Source organism: Miscanthus floridulus, chromosome 18, assembly GCF_019320115.1.
Source record: "Miscanthus floridulus cultivar M001 chromosome 18, ASM1932011v1, whole genome shotgun sequence".
Lineage (NCBI taxonomy): Eukaryota > Viridiplantae > Streptophyta > Magnoliopsida > Poales > Poaceae > Miscanthus > Miscanthus floridulus.
In genome coordinates, this window is record NC_089597.1 from 121494944 (window position 1) to 121510882 (window position 15939).

The 15939-nt window shown below is 52.0% G+C and overlaps 4 protein-coding genes across 4 annotated transcripts; 2 read left to right on the forward strand and 2 right to left on the reverse strand.

Annotated features, from left to right (window-relative positions):
- Nucleotides 1-646: 646 nt before the first annotated feature.
- Nucleotides 647-2506, forward strand: LOC136520776 (AAA-ATPase At3g50940-like). Its single transcript, XM_066514428.1, has one exon. The coding sequence runs from the start codon at nucleotides 710-712 to the stop codon at nucleotides 2270-2272; it is 1563 nt and encodes a 520-aa protein (XP_066370525.1). The 5' UTR covers nucleotides 647-709; the 3' UTR covers nucleotides 2273-2506.
- Nucleotides 2507-4022: 1516 nt separating this feature from the next.
- Nucleotides 4023-5729, reverse strand: LOC136523029 (AAA-ATPase At3g50940-like). Its single transcript, XM_066516809.1, has one exon. The coding sequence runs from the start codon at nucleotides 5682-5684 to the stop codon at nucleotides 4143-4145; it is 1542 nt and encodes a 513-aa protein (XP_066372906.1). The 5' UTR covers nucleotides 5685-5729; the 3' UTR covers nucleotides 4023-4142.
- A 1075-nt stretch (nucleotides 5730-6804) lies between these two features.
- LOC136521800 (DNA-directed RNA polymerases II and V subunit 8A-like) lies at nucleotides 6805-12218 on the forward strand. Its single transcript, XM_066515566.1, has 5 exons — nucleotides 6805-6926; nucleotides 7321-7398; nucleotides 7644-7798; nucleotides 8316-8425; nucleotides 11954-12218. The coding sequence occupies exons 2-5, from the start codon at nucleotides 7326-7328 to the stop codon at nucleotides 12063-12065; spliced, it is 450 nt and encodes a 149-aa protein (XP_066371663.1). The 5' UTR covers nucleotides 6805-6926; nucleotides 7321-7325; the 3' UTR covers nucleotides 12066-12218.
- A 2249-nt stretch (nucleotides 12219-14467) lies between these two features.
- On the reverse strand, nucleotides 14468-15506 carry LOC136524837 (uncharacterized). Its single transcript, XM_066518078.1, has one exon. The coding sequence runs from the start codon at nucleotides 15341-15343 to the stop codon at nucleotides 14924-14926; it is 420 nt and encodes a 139-aa protein (XP_066374175.1). The 5' UTR covers nucleotides 15344-15506; the 3' UTR covers nucleotides 14468-14923.
- Nucleotides 15507-15939: the final 433 nt, after the last annotated feature.

Consider the following 15939-nt stretch of genomic DNA (forward strand, 5'->3'; position numbering starts at 1 on the left):
AAATAAAACTCACAAACGATGGCGAATCGCCGACGAAGAGCCCATCCGCCTAGGGCTCCGCCTCAGCTCCGCCAGCAGAACTAGGGGAGACGAAATGAAATGGAGAAAGGAAATGAACAGTTCAAAAGAGATAAAGGCGCGCGTTTCCCAAAAAAAGAGTTGACTTGTGGGCCACGTGGGTCAGAGAGCAAAATGCAAATGGAAAATGAAAAGGCGACGGGGCAGATGAAGAAGGGCGCAGATAGCTCCATGGCCAGATCCGACGGCCAAAAAAATCGTGTGACTCAAAGCACAGAATCAGACGTAGCAACACGTGCCAAATCCGACGGACAGAAAATCCATGTGCCAACAAACCAAAAAACACACATGTATTGTATAGCATTCCTGTGTATTTATTTGAGATATGTAATTATCCTCAAATTACATCACTCTATCCAATAAATTACACTGAAGAAATCATTCTAAATATAGTTATAAGACGGTGTAAATACTGTATAAGTGCATGGACAAAAATCTAGTTGTTGAGAGGACCTGAAAAAACCTGTTGTTGGGGAGACTTATTCTTTCTTTTTCTCCAACGCCGACACGTCTCGCACGCAGAGTCGGCAAGCTCCGATCCGGCGCGGGCATAAAAGCACCCCCAGCTCACTCTTCTGGCAGCCAAGCGCACACAGACACAGTGTTCTCTGTTCGTTCTCAGACCTTAGCCATGGAGATGGTCCTGGACTGGCGCTCGCTGGGCTCGCTGCTGGCGACCGTGGTGGTGTTCCGCACCGCGCTGCGCGACTTCCTGCCGCCGGAGGCCCAGACGCTGCTGCGGCGCTTCCTCGCGTGGGTGGCCGCCGCGTTCCGCCCGCCTCACGACACCATCCTCATCGACGAGGCGGACGGGCCCACGGGCGGAGCCATCAACGACCTCTACGACTCGGCGCAGCTCTACCTGGGCGCGCGCTGCCTCGCCACCGCGCCCACCGTGCGCCTCCACAAGCCGCGCCAGTCGCCGCGCCCCGTCGCGTCGCTCCCGGACTCGCACACCACCCACGACACCTTCCGCGGGGTCCACGTCAAGTGGACCTCCACCGCGCGCACCGTCGACCGCGGCTCCGGCGGCGGCGGCTACGGTCACCCGTACAACATGTTCGGCGGCCGCGGCGGCGGCCATGGCGACCAGCGCAGGCTCGAGCTCCAGTTCCCGCGCCAGCACCGGGACCTCATCCACGACCACTACATCCCGCACCTCATCGACGAGGCCACCCTGATGCGGCTCAAGTCGCGGGAGCGCCGGCTCTACACCAACCGCGCCACGGGGCCCGGCGACTTGGACCACCACCGCCTCTGGACGTCGCACGCCTTCTCGCACCCGTCCACGTTCGACACGCTCGCGCTCGACCCGGCGCTGCGCGAGGAGATCCGCGCCGACCTGCTGCGCTTCGCCGCGCGACGGGACCACTACGCGCGCGTCGGGCGCGCATGGAAGCGCGGGTACCTGCTCCACGGACCGCCCGGCACGGGCAAGACCAGCCTCGTAGCCGCCATCGCCAACCTGCTCGAGTTCGACGTCTACGACCTGGAGCTCACCACGGTGCCCACCAACTCCCACCTCCGCCGCCTGCTCGTCTCCACCACGCCCAAGTCCGTCGTCGTCGTCGAGGACATCGACTGCTCCCTCGACCTCTCCGACCGCAACAAGAAGAAAAAGAAGGGCGGTGGGAGCAACGTCGGCGCCGACAACGACGAAGACGCCGCGGCGCAGCTCGCTGTGATGTCGGTGTCTCCGGCTGCCGCCGCAGCCATGGCCGTAATGGGGCGGGAGTCCATAAGCCTCTCCGGGGTGCTCAACTTCGTGGACGGCCTCTGGTCGTCCTGCGTCGGCGAGCGCCTGATGGTGTTCACGACCAACCACCCGGAGCGGCTGGACCGGGCGCTGCTCCGCCCAGGCCGCATGGACAAAAAGATTGAGCTCGGCTACTGCACGCCGCCCGCGCTGCGCGTCCTCTCCAAGAACTACCTCGGCGTCGGCGACGAGGGCTGCGAGGACGCCGACGCGGACCCCGACACCGTGAACACCCTCATGGCCGAGGCCGAGGGCCTGCTCGCCGCCGCCGAGGTACAAATCACGCCCGCCGACATCGGCGAGGTGTTCATGGGCTGCGACGGCGATGACGCCGCCTGCGCGCTGAGGAAACTCGTGGGCGAACTGCGGCGGCGGCGGGATGCTACCGCGGCCACGGCCGTAGCACCGGGCGAATCGACAGAGGACACGACGGAGTGAATCCAGTCAGGGATCCTACGTGGCGCGCAACCATGCATGGCTGCCTAGTCAGCTTCCATTACTTTGACGGTGGTTTGTTTATGAGTCGTGACGGTGCAACGCGACGTGTGCCGGGACGTACGTGTTGGTGTCGTTTGTATGGTGTTTGCTTTTTTTCTTTTTTGTGTTGTAGTATACTTATGGAGCCCGGATTTAGGCAAATAATGGACGCTGATTACTACCCAGGCACAACAATACATTTTACATGACAGAGCTCGCCCATTGCATGCACTGCACCAATGGTTTCATTTTCAGCACATAGGTGTAAAGTGCCGAAAGGCAAGGCCGGCTCGATCGTGACTGAAGGGCGTGTTTAATTACTTTTCTTATGCCGTGTGGCCAAGAATACATAGCCAAATTTTGTTACTTTGATCAAAATTGGTCTCCGCAATTTTTTTGAATTTATAGCGCTTACATTTTACCATCATAGGTCATTTCAGTAACTAAAGTTAACCAAAACCTCGATCACTAATTTAACAACTGAACTTGGTCATCTCAAAAATAGACTTGGCTAGTACATGCCACATTTATGTAAAAACCAAACGGGCCAACCACAAAGTGACTATATATATATATATATATATATATATATATAAAGAAGGGTGGATGTCCACGCCTCCTCGCCGCTAACATCACTGAAGGAGGAGGAAAGGGACTGGCGACGGCGATGGAAAACCCTAAAGACCTTGGTTAAATAGGGAGTAAAGCTCGAGCTGCTGGACGAGGAGACTAACCCATAAAGTCGTCTCCAACAATATAAGCTAACACTAGCTTTAAATTGGTAATTATGAAAAGAGGGGTATCGTGAAACGTGCGAGACTGGTCATGTTCGTTTCTCTTATAATCCGTCTTTTTCAGCTTATTTTTTCAGTCGGAACAATATTTTTCTCTCACACCAAATCAGCCGGAACAGTGTTTCGGCTTGTTTTTTCAACGAAGCGAACGGAGCCACTATCTATAAACCATGCTAGTCTTTTGTCTTTTTCACTATTCAGCGATACAAAATTGATTCAACTAACTCCAAACTAGACCATTTGGAGATGCCCTTAGACCGTCTCCGATAAGGAGACCCAAACCCAAAATGGGTAGTGAGAAACCCAAAATCAGTCTCCAACAGAGTACCTATACGGGAGACCTATTTTAGGTTGCCTGAGAGACACAACCCAAATATGGGTATCCTCTCTCCTAGAAACCCATTTGCAGAAAGAATTCTCTTTTTAGTCTTGTTGTTGGAGAAGATGCCGAATATGTATTGAACATTTTACCTGTAGCGTTACCCAAAGTACGAATGAGTCTTGTATTTTACGTGGTGATGGTGTTGGCAATAGCCTTGGCGGTAAAAAATATGGAACACAGCTACGCTCCTCTTTCCGTCAACATCGTTCCGAGAACATTTGCGTTCCCACGTTATAAAAATATCGCTTCAAATTCCTCTTCTCATCCGAAAACATTGTTGAGTCTTAGACGAGTCTTTCTCGTTAGCCTTAGGTGTCATATCATGCCGGCGTCTTTCCTGAGTGGCTGACTGTGACTTTTGTCGCTGAAACTAAACCAGTGGTTTACCCTACCTAATTTTGTTTGGTGTTCAGTCAAGTTAGGTCAGTCCACAGCCTGATATGAGACGTCTCCCTTGCCATTTCAATTCGTTCCTCTGATTATATTTGTTAATGATGCAAGTTTCCAATAATAGTTAAAAGTTTTTCACCTGATTCACTCTCTACCACCATGTCAAAGCTTCCACTCATGGCGTTTTCCATCTAAATTGATGGCACTTTGATAGGTGACAACCTGACAGCGACTCCGAACGTGAACCACACATGGGCACATGGCGTCACACGTCTCTCGCTGCGCATTCCTCAACAACTCTCTTGCTGCTGAGATCGTGGACGAGCTTCTGCAGCGCGGCGAGGGCACCGTCGCCGTCGCAGCCCATGAACACCTCCGCGACGTCGGCCGGCGTCAAGTGCACCTCCTCCAGCAACCTCTCCGCCTCTCCGATCAGCTGCTCGTACCTGTGGTCACCATTAGTCGGCTCGTGATCGCCGTCGTCGACGGCAGTTCCGCAGTCTCCGAGGTAGTTCCTGGCGAGCACGCGCAGCGCGGGGCCCTTGCAGTAGCCGAGCTCGATCTTCCGGTCCATCCGGCCGGGACGCAGCAGCGCCGGGTCGAGGCGGTCGACGTGGTTGGTGGTGAACACGATGAGGCGCTCCCCGACGCACGACGACCAGAGCCCGTCCACGAAGTTGAGCACGCCGGACAGGCTGATCTTCTCCCTGTACATCCCTGGGCCTCCTCCCATCGGCGGGAATCGCGACATGGTGAGATGGCGCGGCGGCGCATTGTCCCGCTCGGCATCGTCAGTCCTCGTCCTGTCGAGGAGGCCGAGGGAGCAGTCGATGTCCTCGACGACGATCAGCGACTTGGGGCGCGTGCAGGCGAGCAGCCTCCGGAGGTCGGTGTTGGACTGCACCGTGGTGAGCTCCAGGTCGTAGATGTCGAACTCGAGGAGGTTGGCGATGGCCGCGATGAGGCTGGTCTTTCCCGTGCCCGGCGGGCCGTGGAGCAGGTACCCGCGCTTCCAGGTGCGGCCGGCGCGCGCGTAGTGCTCCCGCCGCCGCACGAAGCGGAGCAGGTCGGCGCAGATGCCGTCGCGGAGCGCCGGGTCGATGGCGAGCGTGTCGAACGTGGACGGGTGCGCGAACCGGTGCGACGACCACAGCGTCCCGTGGGCGTCCGGTCCGCCGCCGCCGCAGTAGCCGCTGTTGGTGTAGAGCTTCCGCTCCCTCATCTTGAGCCGCAGCCTCGTGGCCACGTCCAGGACGTGGGGGATGTACGCGTCGCGCACGACGTCGCGGTGGCGGCGCGGGAACTGGAGGACCAGGCACCGCTGCTGCTGCTGCCCGCGGCCTCCGCCTCCGCCGACCGGGTAGCTGAACCCGCCCGACCAGCCGCCGCCGCCGCCGAAGAACCCGGACGGGGAGTAGGCGCCGTTCGACTCCGCGCGCCGCGACGCCCACAGGACACGGACCCCGCGGAACGTGTCCCACGCGGTGTGGTCGTCCGGCAGCGACGCCACGACGTCGCTCGCGCCGTGCGCCTTGTGGAGGTGCAGCGCCGGGGCCGACGCGAGGCAGCGCGCGCCGAGGTAGAGCTGCGCCGCGTCGTAGAGCTCGTTGGGCACGCCGTTGGCGTCCGTCTCGTGCACCACGATGGTGTCGGGAGGCTGGGCGAAGGCGGCCGCGGCGCGCGCCACGAGCGCCCGCAGCGCGCCGTGCGCCTCCGGCGGGAGCACGTCGCGCACCGCCGTGCGCACCACCATTGTCGTGGCCACGAGCGAGCCCAGGGAGCTCCAGCTCAGAGCTACCGTCTTCATGTGTCGCGGCTCGCGATGGTCAGGTCTTCCTTCCTCTGACAGTGACGTGAGTGTATCAATGGCGGGCTGTGGTGTATGGTTTGCGAATGCGACTTCTCCCTCGCATTCGCATATGGTTTGAAGCATCCGTGCCATTTCGCGCGAATTTATAGCTTCTCTGAACCGACTTTGCGCTTGACAATAATTCGGCGACGACGGTGGCAGCAAAACTGACTGTGCTCAAGTTTGGTCAGTCGTCAGACTGCCGATCAAAACCGATGCGCCGAGTGAGTTGACTTGGTGAACAACGCGTCATTTGCCTGCTGTTGGGATCAAAACATTATTTTTTCCATTAAAAGAGATACCGGAACGTGATTAATGGCAGTAGTTGTTGGTGCATGGTTTAGATTAGTCATTTTTCTTGTACTTTATTAAAGGGTCCCAATCGCCAAGGGAATCAATCACACGCCAGAACCACGAGCAGCTTGAACCGTGATGGCCAAGGAACTGATGCGCCGACTCTTGATTACTATTAGTAAAGTAAGCAAGTGGGCTTTTTTAACGAAGCTGAAGTCGTTTTTGGAAAGTGTCTGAAAAAAACACATTTGGTGGCAGTCTTGTAATAATTTGTGAGGAGAGCAATGAGAAACCACGTCTCCAGGCTCTGGCTCCTTGGTACAAAATGCTTCGTATGAGCATAGACGTGAGTTTGAGTCACAGACATGACTACTACTCATTACGTATAAAATCGATCAAGACTCTAATACGTAGGGAGTAGTGAGATAAACTGATTGGGAGGAAGTGATGGACCAAAGTTTGATACCAATTTTTTTCCTTCTAATGTTGTTATTACGCCAGCAAAATTGTCCATGGGTCGCAATGGGCGATGACGAGGCAAGACACGCCCTCACTGTCAATTTCTCTGTCTGAGACGACGTTGCAAATGATTTGGGCTTGCACCTCCGATATTGCATAGTAGCAAGCAGGCAATGAGCTGAGCAGAACTGTCCTCACTGGGCTAGCATGTTGGACTTGCATGGGCCTATTAGAGCCCAACAACGGACGATTCAAGAGACGCGTCGGATCCAAAGGAACGGTGGATAAGCAAAGCACGTTCCTGAGTCCCTGACTAGTCCGCGTGGGTCCCTCTTCTTTCTCCGGCTCGCTTCTCTCTCTCGCGCCTTTCTTTCCCTTGCTGCGGCGACGACTGGGAGAGCGCCGCCACCCTTCGCCAGATCGGCGCCGGCGACGAGCACCCGCCAGGTATGCTCGCGGCCTGCCCCCCTTCTCCTCCCTTCCTCCTGTGCGAAGTCGAGCACCCCAAACCCTAATGCTTTATACCGGTTCCGCCCCTGGTTTTAGGGGATAGATTCCTTGTTCGTTGTGGATTCGTGTGCGTTGTAGTGCCGCCCTACCAATCCAACCCAATCCGCGCGGTTCGTTTAGGTCATTCGGCACGCACGGTCGATGAATCACCTCGCCGTACAAATTTCCCAACTAAACCCTAATCCCCGGGTTCTTCGGCGGTAAAACCCCCCTAGAACCCAATAGGCTGCTGCATCAAATGCAATCTCATATCTTAGCTCCCTTCGATCTCCGTTGGTTTGCACGTTTTGCCCCCGGGTAACTTTAACCTATTGCTATCTATCATTTGCAGGAAAAATGGCCGAGCACCTTTTCAAAGATAAATTCAAGGTGATCAGGCTCGATCCTGATGGCAAGAAGTTCGACAAAGGTAATTTATCTCTGACTTTTCCGCAGCAAAATTGAATCCACTACCACAGCAGACAACACGACATGTTTTCCTCTTCTGAAACTGCGTAGCTGCCCTGTAAAATGCTACTAGCAATTGGATACTTTGCTCTGCATTATGCAGTTCTTTGAGTGCTTAAAGCACAATTATTCAGACTTCTGCTTTATCTTGCTGCAAATATTGGATGATCTAATGTTGCTTTTTTTTTTAATAATGTCCATCGACAGTCACTCGAATTGAAGCTCATAGCGAGAACGAAATGTACATGCAGCTGGATGTTGCTACTGAGGTCTATCCAATGCTTGTTGGTGACACATTTAACATGGTTTTAGCTCTCACTCTGAACCTGGATGGATCAACAGACACTGGCTACTACACACAGGTGACACACCTAATTTGTCTCATACTCTCTCCGTCCGTCGGTTTTTTTACATGTTGTATTGGCTTGCCACTGACACCCTTCCCCAGACCCCGCACAGAGCGGGAGCTCTCTGCACTGGGTACGTCCTTTTTTTTATTGGTTTTGTTCTACGTCAAATATTTCTGTCTTTGACCATCAATATTTTTTAAAAAAAATGTATATAAGATATGTATATGTTTTTAGATTCACTTGTATGAGAAATACTTTAATAGTATATAGTTCACATGTTGTGAAACTACATGGATTTTTTGAAATTGATGATCAAAGTTAGGAATGTTTGACTTAGGACAAACCTAATATGACATGTGAAAAAAACGGAGGGAGTAGCTTGATCTCGACATTATAAAACTTTTGTGATGGGAATACAGATCCGAATGTGTTTGAGGTGCCATGACATTTTTCATTTTTCTCTTGGACTTGTCTTCCACGAGGCATAGTTTTATTGGGTAAACAACATGATGCCATTCCTTTCATGCAGGCTGGAAGAAAAACGCTTGCTGACGATTATCAATACATCATGCATGGAAAGCTTTACAAGATCTCAGAAGACAGTACCAAAGACAGTAATGACGATTCATCTACTAAAGTGTATGCCTTCTCTGAACTTGAGCAATGTTACATATATACGATGCTACACTGTTTTATTTCCCTGCCCCTTTGCATTTTTTTGTGAAGACACCCTTGTAGCTACTAACAGCCTGTGTAAGTGTAACCAATTAAAAGTTACTGAAAAGATCCACAACATAAGTTGGAACAGGGATGATTGATCCCGCATGGTATTCTCTTTTAGATTTACTCTCTGGTGTACGTAAGTCCGAGGATACATATAATTTATTTTATGTGAATATGTGATGCATGTCTTGTCGATTCTTGACAAGCACTAGTACTTGGTCTGCCGCATCCTGTTAAATTTGAATTTACTAAGGTACTCTTATCGATTAAGGTTGTGTTTGTGTTTTAAGATGAAATTACTTTACAGATCTACATGGTGATGAAATACTGCCACGGTTTGTGCCCATGTGAGCAATTAGTAATTATTTAAAAAATAATGTTCATTTGATCAATTAATCATCTATTAGTAATTACTTTACAGATCTACACGGTTTTTTTTGCATGTTTCTGTCCAAAAAAATGGAAATCATTGCAAGGCCAGTCTATTTATCGAAAGAAGGAAGCAAAATTATTTAAAGCAATAGGCTTAATTAGATAAATTTGATGCATGGGTTATAGAGCATGGGTAAGTATGCCATACATGGTTATAGATGGATGGCAAAGAAACTTGGTGTAGTTTATTTTTTGATGAAACAGTTCAGATGCATAGTATTTGTTAGAGGAGTCAAGGGCCTATTGGGCCTTAGCCCGTTAGGGTTAATTAGTCGTTTGCTTAGGAGTTAAGTAAACCTCTCTATATAAGGAGATGAGATGTATCAATCTAATCAAGTAAAAGATTAGAAGGAAATCCCTTCTCTCTTGACGGCCGTGGGCGAAGCCCCGCGGCCGGCCTCCCCCAGCGCCCTTGCAGCCCTAGCCGCCGCTGCTGTGAACAGTACCCGCGGACACTGTAGCTCCACGGTGCTGTAGCGCGCCCTCTCATCTCCATCCTAACTGGCCACATAACATCTGGTATCAGAGACCATGGCTGGATCCTACGCCGCTGTGCCCTTCTCCACACCGCTCGGCGCACATCCCTGGGCTGCGCCGGCCCTGTTCTCCGCAGCGCCGCCGGACGGATCCTACGCCGCCATGCCCTTCTCCACACCGCTCGGCGCACATCCCTGGGCTGCGTCGGCCCTGTTCTCCGCAGCGCCGCCGGCCGGATCCTACGCCGCCGTGCCCATCTCCACGCCGCTCGGCACACATCCTTGGGCTACGCTGGCCCTGTCCTCCGCAGCTCCGCCCGTGTTCACCACCGCCACAGCCACTGTGGCGCCCTTGCCTACGCAGCAGCCTGCACCTTCCACAGGCGCCTTCGGTGAGTGGATGGCGACCTTCGACCACCTGCAGCACCAGATGGATGTCCTCGCGACCCTCGTCCATAACATTGGCGCACAGCCGGCGTCGGTGCCCTCATCCGCGAGCGCGCAGTCGGCGGGCCTCGTCCTCGGCGTGCCGGTGCCTCCATTCACAGGTGCACAGCCGGGCGATCAGATCGCCACTGCGGCAGCAACCGTGCAAGTGGCGCTTGCGCAGAAGAGTGATTGTCAGTCTGCGACGGTGCGATTATAGGCTGCAGCACGCGGCCTCCTAGCGCGGCGCCGACTGCAGGAGATGCGCCGGCAGATGCATGAGGCGGCCTTGACGGCGATCGACCTCGGCAAGGGGGGGCACGACCTCGCCCCGTCGAACGGCCAACAACAACCGCGCCGACCCGTTGCTGTCTCCAGGCGCGAGCATGGTGCTGTTCCCGCAGGCGGCGCACTCCAGTTCTATGGGAGTGATGATAAAAGAAGCGCACTCCTCTTTGTCATCGGCGGAGACGCATTGCCTAGCGCTGCCGTGTTTCGCTGTCGGCCGCCACGAGGTCGTCTCCGCTGGTCGCTGTTGCGATTGATTCCAGACAGCCGTACCCGTGCAACCCTCTCGTTTCGATGGTCTCCATGGGATCCAGGCGGCTACACGAGCCTGTCTAGCACGCGGAGGGTGTCCGCCGCATCTTCAGGATTCAAGAATAAAGAGTCGAGTTTATTTGAAATAAGCCGAGATGTAAAAGGCTTGTTCTTAGGTGTTCAGTTTGTGTCTAGTGAAGCCATAGTTAGCATCATTGTTAGGTCGCAGCTCGAGGACGAGCTGCATGTCCGGGTGGGGAGTAGTGTTAGAGGAGTCAAGGGCCTATTGGGCCTTAGCCCGTTAGGGTTAATTAGTCGCTTGCTTAGGAGTCAAGTAAACCTCTCTATATAAGGAGAGGAGATGTATCAATTTAATCAAGCAAGAGATTAGAAGGAAATCCCTTCTCTCTTGCCGGCCGTGGGCGAAGCCCCGCGGCCGGCCTCCCCCAGCGCCCTTGCAACCCTAGCCGCCGCCGCTGTGAACAGTACCCGCGGACACTGTAGCTCCACGGTGCTGTAGCGCGCCCTCTCATCTCCATCCCAACTGGCCACATAACAGTATTTCTATGTGCCGTTTTAGTTGCATGATTTATTCAACTTTGTTCATCTTGTTAAGCACCTGGTATTTCAGAGAGCAAAATTGCAATATAGACTGAATTGCACAGTGCACACATACCTGACATGCCCTGTTCAATGCTTAGTCCTCAATTAATGTGTTTCTGCCCAGTTTGTTATATGATTGATCCCACGTGGTAATCTGTTTTGGATCTACTCTCTGGTGTACACAAGTCTGAGGATACAAATAATTTATTTGCTGTGAATATGTGATACATGTCTTGCAATTCTTGACAAGCACTAGTACTTGGTATGTTGGATCTTGTTAAATTTGAATTTACTAAGGAAGTCTTATCGTTCAAGGTTGTGTTTTTATGTTTTATAAGATGAAATTACTTTACAGTTCTATCCACGGCGATGAAATACTGCCATGGTTTGTGGCCAAGTGAACGGTATCAGTAATTATTTAAGAAATAATGCACATTTGATCAATGAAGCTTCATGGGTTAGGTTTTACATATTAGATGTTCCTTGTATGTAGCTGTCCAAAAAATGGAAATATTGCAAGGCCGCTCTATTTATCGAAAGATAGAAGCAAAATTGTTTAAAGCAACTGGCTTAATTAGACAAATTTGATGCATGGTTTATAGAGCAGGGGTAAGTATGTCATGCATGGTTATAGATGATCGGCGAAGAAACTTGTAGTTTATTTTAAGAAACAGTTCAAATGCATGGCATCGCTATCTGCTGTTTTAGTTGCATGATTTATTCAGCTTTGTTCATCTTATTAAGCACTTGCTATTTCAGAGAGCAAAGTTGCGATATAGACTGAATTGGGTACACACATACCTGACATGCCCTGTTCTATGTTTATTCCTCAATTATGTGTTTCTGATCAGTTTGTTATATGCTACATTTTCTAATTCTACCCCTTTTATAACTCAATTATGTGTTTCTACCCAGTTTGGTATATGCTACATTTTCTAATTCAACATCCCCCGTGTCTTCATTCCAGGGAGATCTATGCATCTTTTGGTGGCCTCTTGATGATGCTTAGGGGTGATCCTTCCTGTGCAGCTAGCTTTCAGCTGGATCAGAGGCTGTTTCTTCTTATAAAGAACGATTAAATTTATTGGCTTCTCGAGAAGCTAGTTAGTAGTTACCTTGTGGGTAGTCGTACAAGTCCCACCATTCATGTACTCTCTCCATGATGGATCGTTAGAAATGACTTCTAGTACCACGTTAAACATGTTTGGATAATAAATAGTATCGTCGCTCTACCTGTTGGTGTAACATCCTAATGGGCCAAAGTGGGCCCAATTAAATTTCAGTATGGGCCGGTGCTACTGTAGCAGAGGGTGTCGGGCACCGCAGCAGCTGGGCTCCAGGATACTGTTCACCGAAACACTGTTCACCCGAAAAATGAACCGGCCAGATTCGGAGTACTGTTCACGTGGTACTGTAGCACCGCGAAAGCACTGCGCACCCGACGTTTAGTACCATACTGGAAATCCTGAAATCGCCGGATCGATTTAAATACCAGGGCCAGGGACACATAGTAACCTTCGATTAACCGTTTTGAACGAAGCGAGGATGAAAGTTCAAGCGGGTTGCTACGTGGGTGGGACCACTCCTAGGAAGAGTGGGCCTGGGCCTGGGCCATGTATGTCGGGACTGGACGTTACATTTGGTATCAGAACCGACTCTCGAGGTTCCACAGGCATGTGGGGACGACTGCACGGGTATGTTGTGTGCATGTGCGTGGGCCCGTCGTGGACACGGCATGGCATACACATACACGGCACGGGGCCACACAAACGTGTTGAAGAGAGGAGGATCCTGGATTAAATGTCCCGAAAGGGTAAGCTGATCTGGCATTCGACGGGGACGTCGAATCTTTAGGGGGATGATTGTAACATCCTAATGGACCAAAGTGGGCCCAATTAAATTTCAGTATGGGCCAGTGATACTGTAGCAGAGGGTGTCGGGTACTGTAGCAGCTGGACTCCAGGCTACTCATACTGGAAATCCTGAAATCGCCGGATCGACTTAAATACCAGGGCCAGGGACGCATAGTAACCTTCGGTTAACCGTTTTGAACGAAGCGAGGACGAAAGTTCAAGCGGATTGCTACGCGGGTGGGACCACTCACTAGGAAGAGTGGGCCTGGGCCATGTATGTCGGGACTGGACGTTACAGTTGGTCAATTACTTTGGGAAGGCTGTTTTGGCATGGAACTATGGATTTTGATCTGAACATGATGATTATACAGCAGTTATCCGCCTTTGCTGTATATTATCAGGTAGTGGTATAAATGAGCTCTATAAGAACATTGGACCCCTCGATCTCCAGCATCTGATCGATGAATCCCCCGTTGGCAGCTGTTGCGAGTACATGCTTGCTTTTGGATGGTTACAAAGTTCACATGCCATTTCCCTCCCGGCCTCCATGAGGACAAGAACCAGCTGAGGCCCAGGAGAACAAGCCTTTACTCCTACCAGATATAGACTTTTGTATGCATAAATAAAATAAAACTTTACTCCCAAGCCTGCAGCACCTCCCCTGCCAGCCAGAGCCACAGAAAGGCTCCAAGAACCATTTGCCAAAAACCAAAACGGACTGAAGATTCAAGATTGCTGGAGCAGGACCACTGCCTGGCTCTCCAACAGAGGTTGAAGAGCTGGCAAGGAGCTCTGGTCCAAGAACAATCCATGGAGCACGCCTCCTGGCTCCTGCTCATTTGCAATTGCACCTAGGAGCAGTGGCTCAGCCTTTTTCCCATGGATACAAATACTGCTGCCGCTTCACATTGGCTACCATCTTATCATGCATGCCCTTGCCCAGCAATTGTACTGGCGCCTGTACTAAATCCGAGAAGACATGTTGTGCAGAGTGGCCTTCAATTCAAGCATCAGCATGCTATACTGATCAAAGACCAAGGACAGGCAAAAAGGGTACAAGAGCATTAAATGCGAATTTTTTTGGCTTTAGGCTACTGTAGTACTTTCATTTGTATTTAGTAAAAATTATTCAATTATAGACTATTTAGTCTTAAAAGATTCATCTCACTAATTACGGGTAAACTGTACAATTAGTTATTCTTTTTACCTATATTTAATGCTCCATGTATGTGCCGCAAAATTTGATGTGACGGAAAATCTTGAAATTTTTTGATTTTGGGTGGCATCAAAACGGGGCCTAACACATGCCCATTCCAAGTGAGCAGTTCAGGTGATGGGCTGCAACAGCGTTGTCTGAGTAACTAGCACTTAAAAACAATGCATGTTACTACGTTTTTCAGAGCCCCACAACACACACAAAAAAAGGAGAGAGCGTCTTTACAACGATATTACATTGAGGAAAAGGGGCATTTTTTATACCTTCAGTTAAGAAGGTGAACGAATCGCTTTCTGCCATGATCATATCACACAGCACAGGGCCTACAGGAGATACGATGCTCGTAGGATCGCTGAAGATCTTTGCGTTCAGAAGGTCCTCCTGTGGCTTGTAAAAGCTTTTGGTTGGAACGGACAGAGAGAAAGCAAGCAATTCAGATATGACGAACAGCCGAATCTTCCGTTTCCAGGATGGGAACAAGCGCCCAGCGGAGGAAAGCTGGGAGAGAGCTGATCCCAAACAATTCTTGCTTCTGACAGAGAACAAGAGAGGCACAGCTAGCTAGGCAGAATATACACTCGAAGCTGGCAGACAAAAAGCTCGAAAAAGAAGAGGAAATGGACAGCATCCAAAAGAATGAATTTTCACTACTGAAGCTGAAGTGAACTACTACTGATCACTATCTTCTGGTCCATGTCCATGATGAACAGAGCATAGGGGAATAGGAGATGATGATGAGCTCGTGAATACCAGAAAGCCGGTGCGTGCTGTTGTTGCTCCTGCCCCCCTGAACTCTGGTGGCTTGGCTTGCATTTGCTCCTCTCCACTCGTGCTAGATGACATGGATCTTGTCGGGTTGCACGATCGTCTATCTGTTGTGCAGAGGGTTAGGACCCGTCGGTATGCGCCGCTTGTCATCGTCGCCCTCGGCGTCGGCGCACGCACCAGCAGCAGCGCCGCTCGCTACTTTCCGCCCGCCGCTCTTACACCGTACGAAGGCGCCTGCAGCGGCGGCGTCGAAGCGGACTGACGCGCCGGCGGCCGCCGCCACAGCATGGTGCACGGTCGTCGTTGCACCCGTCGGCGGCGGCGGCAGCACACTCCCGCTGTGAGTGCGAGGGCGTGCGTGGGCGTGGGCGTGAGCGTGGCCGTCACCGTGCGCGCGCCTCGGCGGCGGCAGCAACGACGGCGCCGACCTCCCCTCGGCGACGACGGCGAGCTGCAGCACGACGGCGATGGCGAGGCACGACAGAGCGGTGGCGGCGCGTGCCCACCGCCGCCGCCTCATGGAGCTCGCTCGCCGCGCGCGTCACGGCGTCACGGGCGAACGCGCTCTCTTGGTCTGGCTGGCGGCCGCACGGGCCCTCGGGATTGGTTTGGTGCGCGAGGAGACGGGAACGAGGGAGACACTGCTCGGGCACTGGGCACAGGCAGGTGTGCGCTCAGGTGAGGTGGTGAAACAAATGGGAGTATTCGTGGACGGAAGAGTAGCCGAGCCTGCTCTGAGTTTTAACAGCGCGCGCGGGGCGCGCGAGTGGTTCGTTCGGTTCAGTCTTCAGTCTTTGAGTGAGTGGTGACTGGTGAGTGGTGACCACAAGTAGTAATTGCAGTTGCAGGCCTGCAGCGAGCCCGGCTAACCGCGCGTCTAGTGTACTAGCAACTCACTGACTCCTCGCTGTAGTCGCTGATGAGCGCACGAGAGGAGAACTGGCATGAACAGAACTTGCAGCCTACAATGGTGCTTTCACTTTGACCATAGATTACTATTTGGGATTGGTCATTACTCATATGGAACCAATATCACTGGCTTTACATTCTGGAAAAAATAATTGAGACAAGTCAGGAATTGCTTAGAGGTGGGAGGTCAGTACCGGTGGAATGGAA

Excerpts from the sequence above, each read along its gene's own strand:
- LOC136520776 (XM_066514428.1), top strand. The coding sequence starts at position 710 with ATGGAGATGGTCCTGGACTGGCGCTCGCTGGGCTCGCTGCTGGCGACC.
- LOC136523029 (XM_066516809.1), bottom strand. The coding sequence starts at position 5,684 with ATGAAGACGGTAGCTCTGAGCTGGAGCTCCCTGGGCTCGCTCGTGGCC.
- LOC136521800 (XM_066515566.1), top strand. The coding sequence starts at position 7,326 with ATGGCCGAGCACCTTTTCAAAGATAAATTCAAGGTGATCAGGCTCGAT. Across the intron at positions 7,399-7,643 it reads TGGCAAGAAGTTCGACAAAG|TCACTCGAATTGAAGCTCAT; the intron begins GTAATTTATCTC and ends GTCCATCGACAG. Across the intron at positions 8,426-11,953 it reads GACGATTCATCTACTAAAGT|GGAGATCTATGCATCTTTTG; the intron begins GTATGCCTTCTC and ends TCTTCATTCCAG.
- LOC136524837 (XM_066518078.1), bottom strand. The coding sequence starts at position 15,343 with ATGAGGCGGCGGCGGTGGGCACGCGCCGCCACCGCTCTGTCGTGCCTC.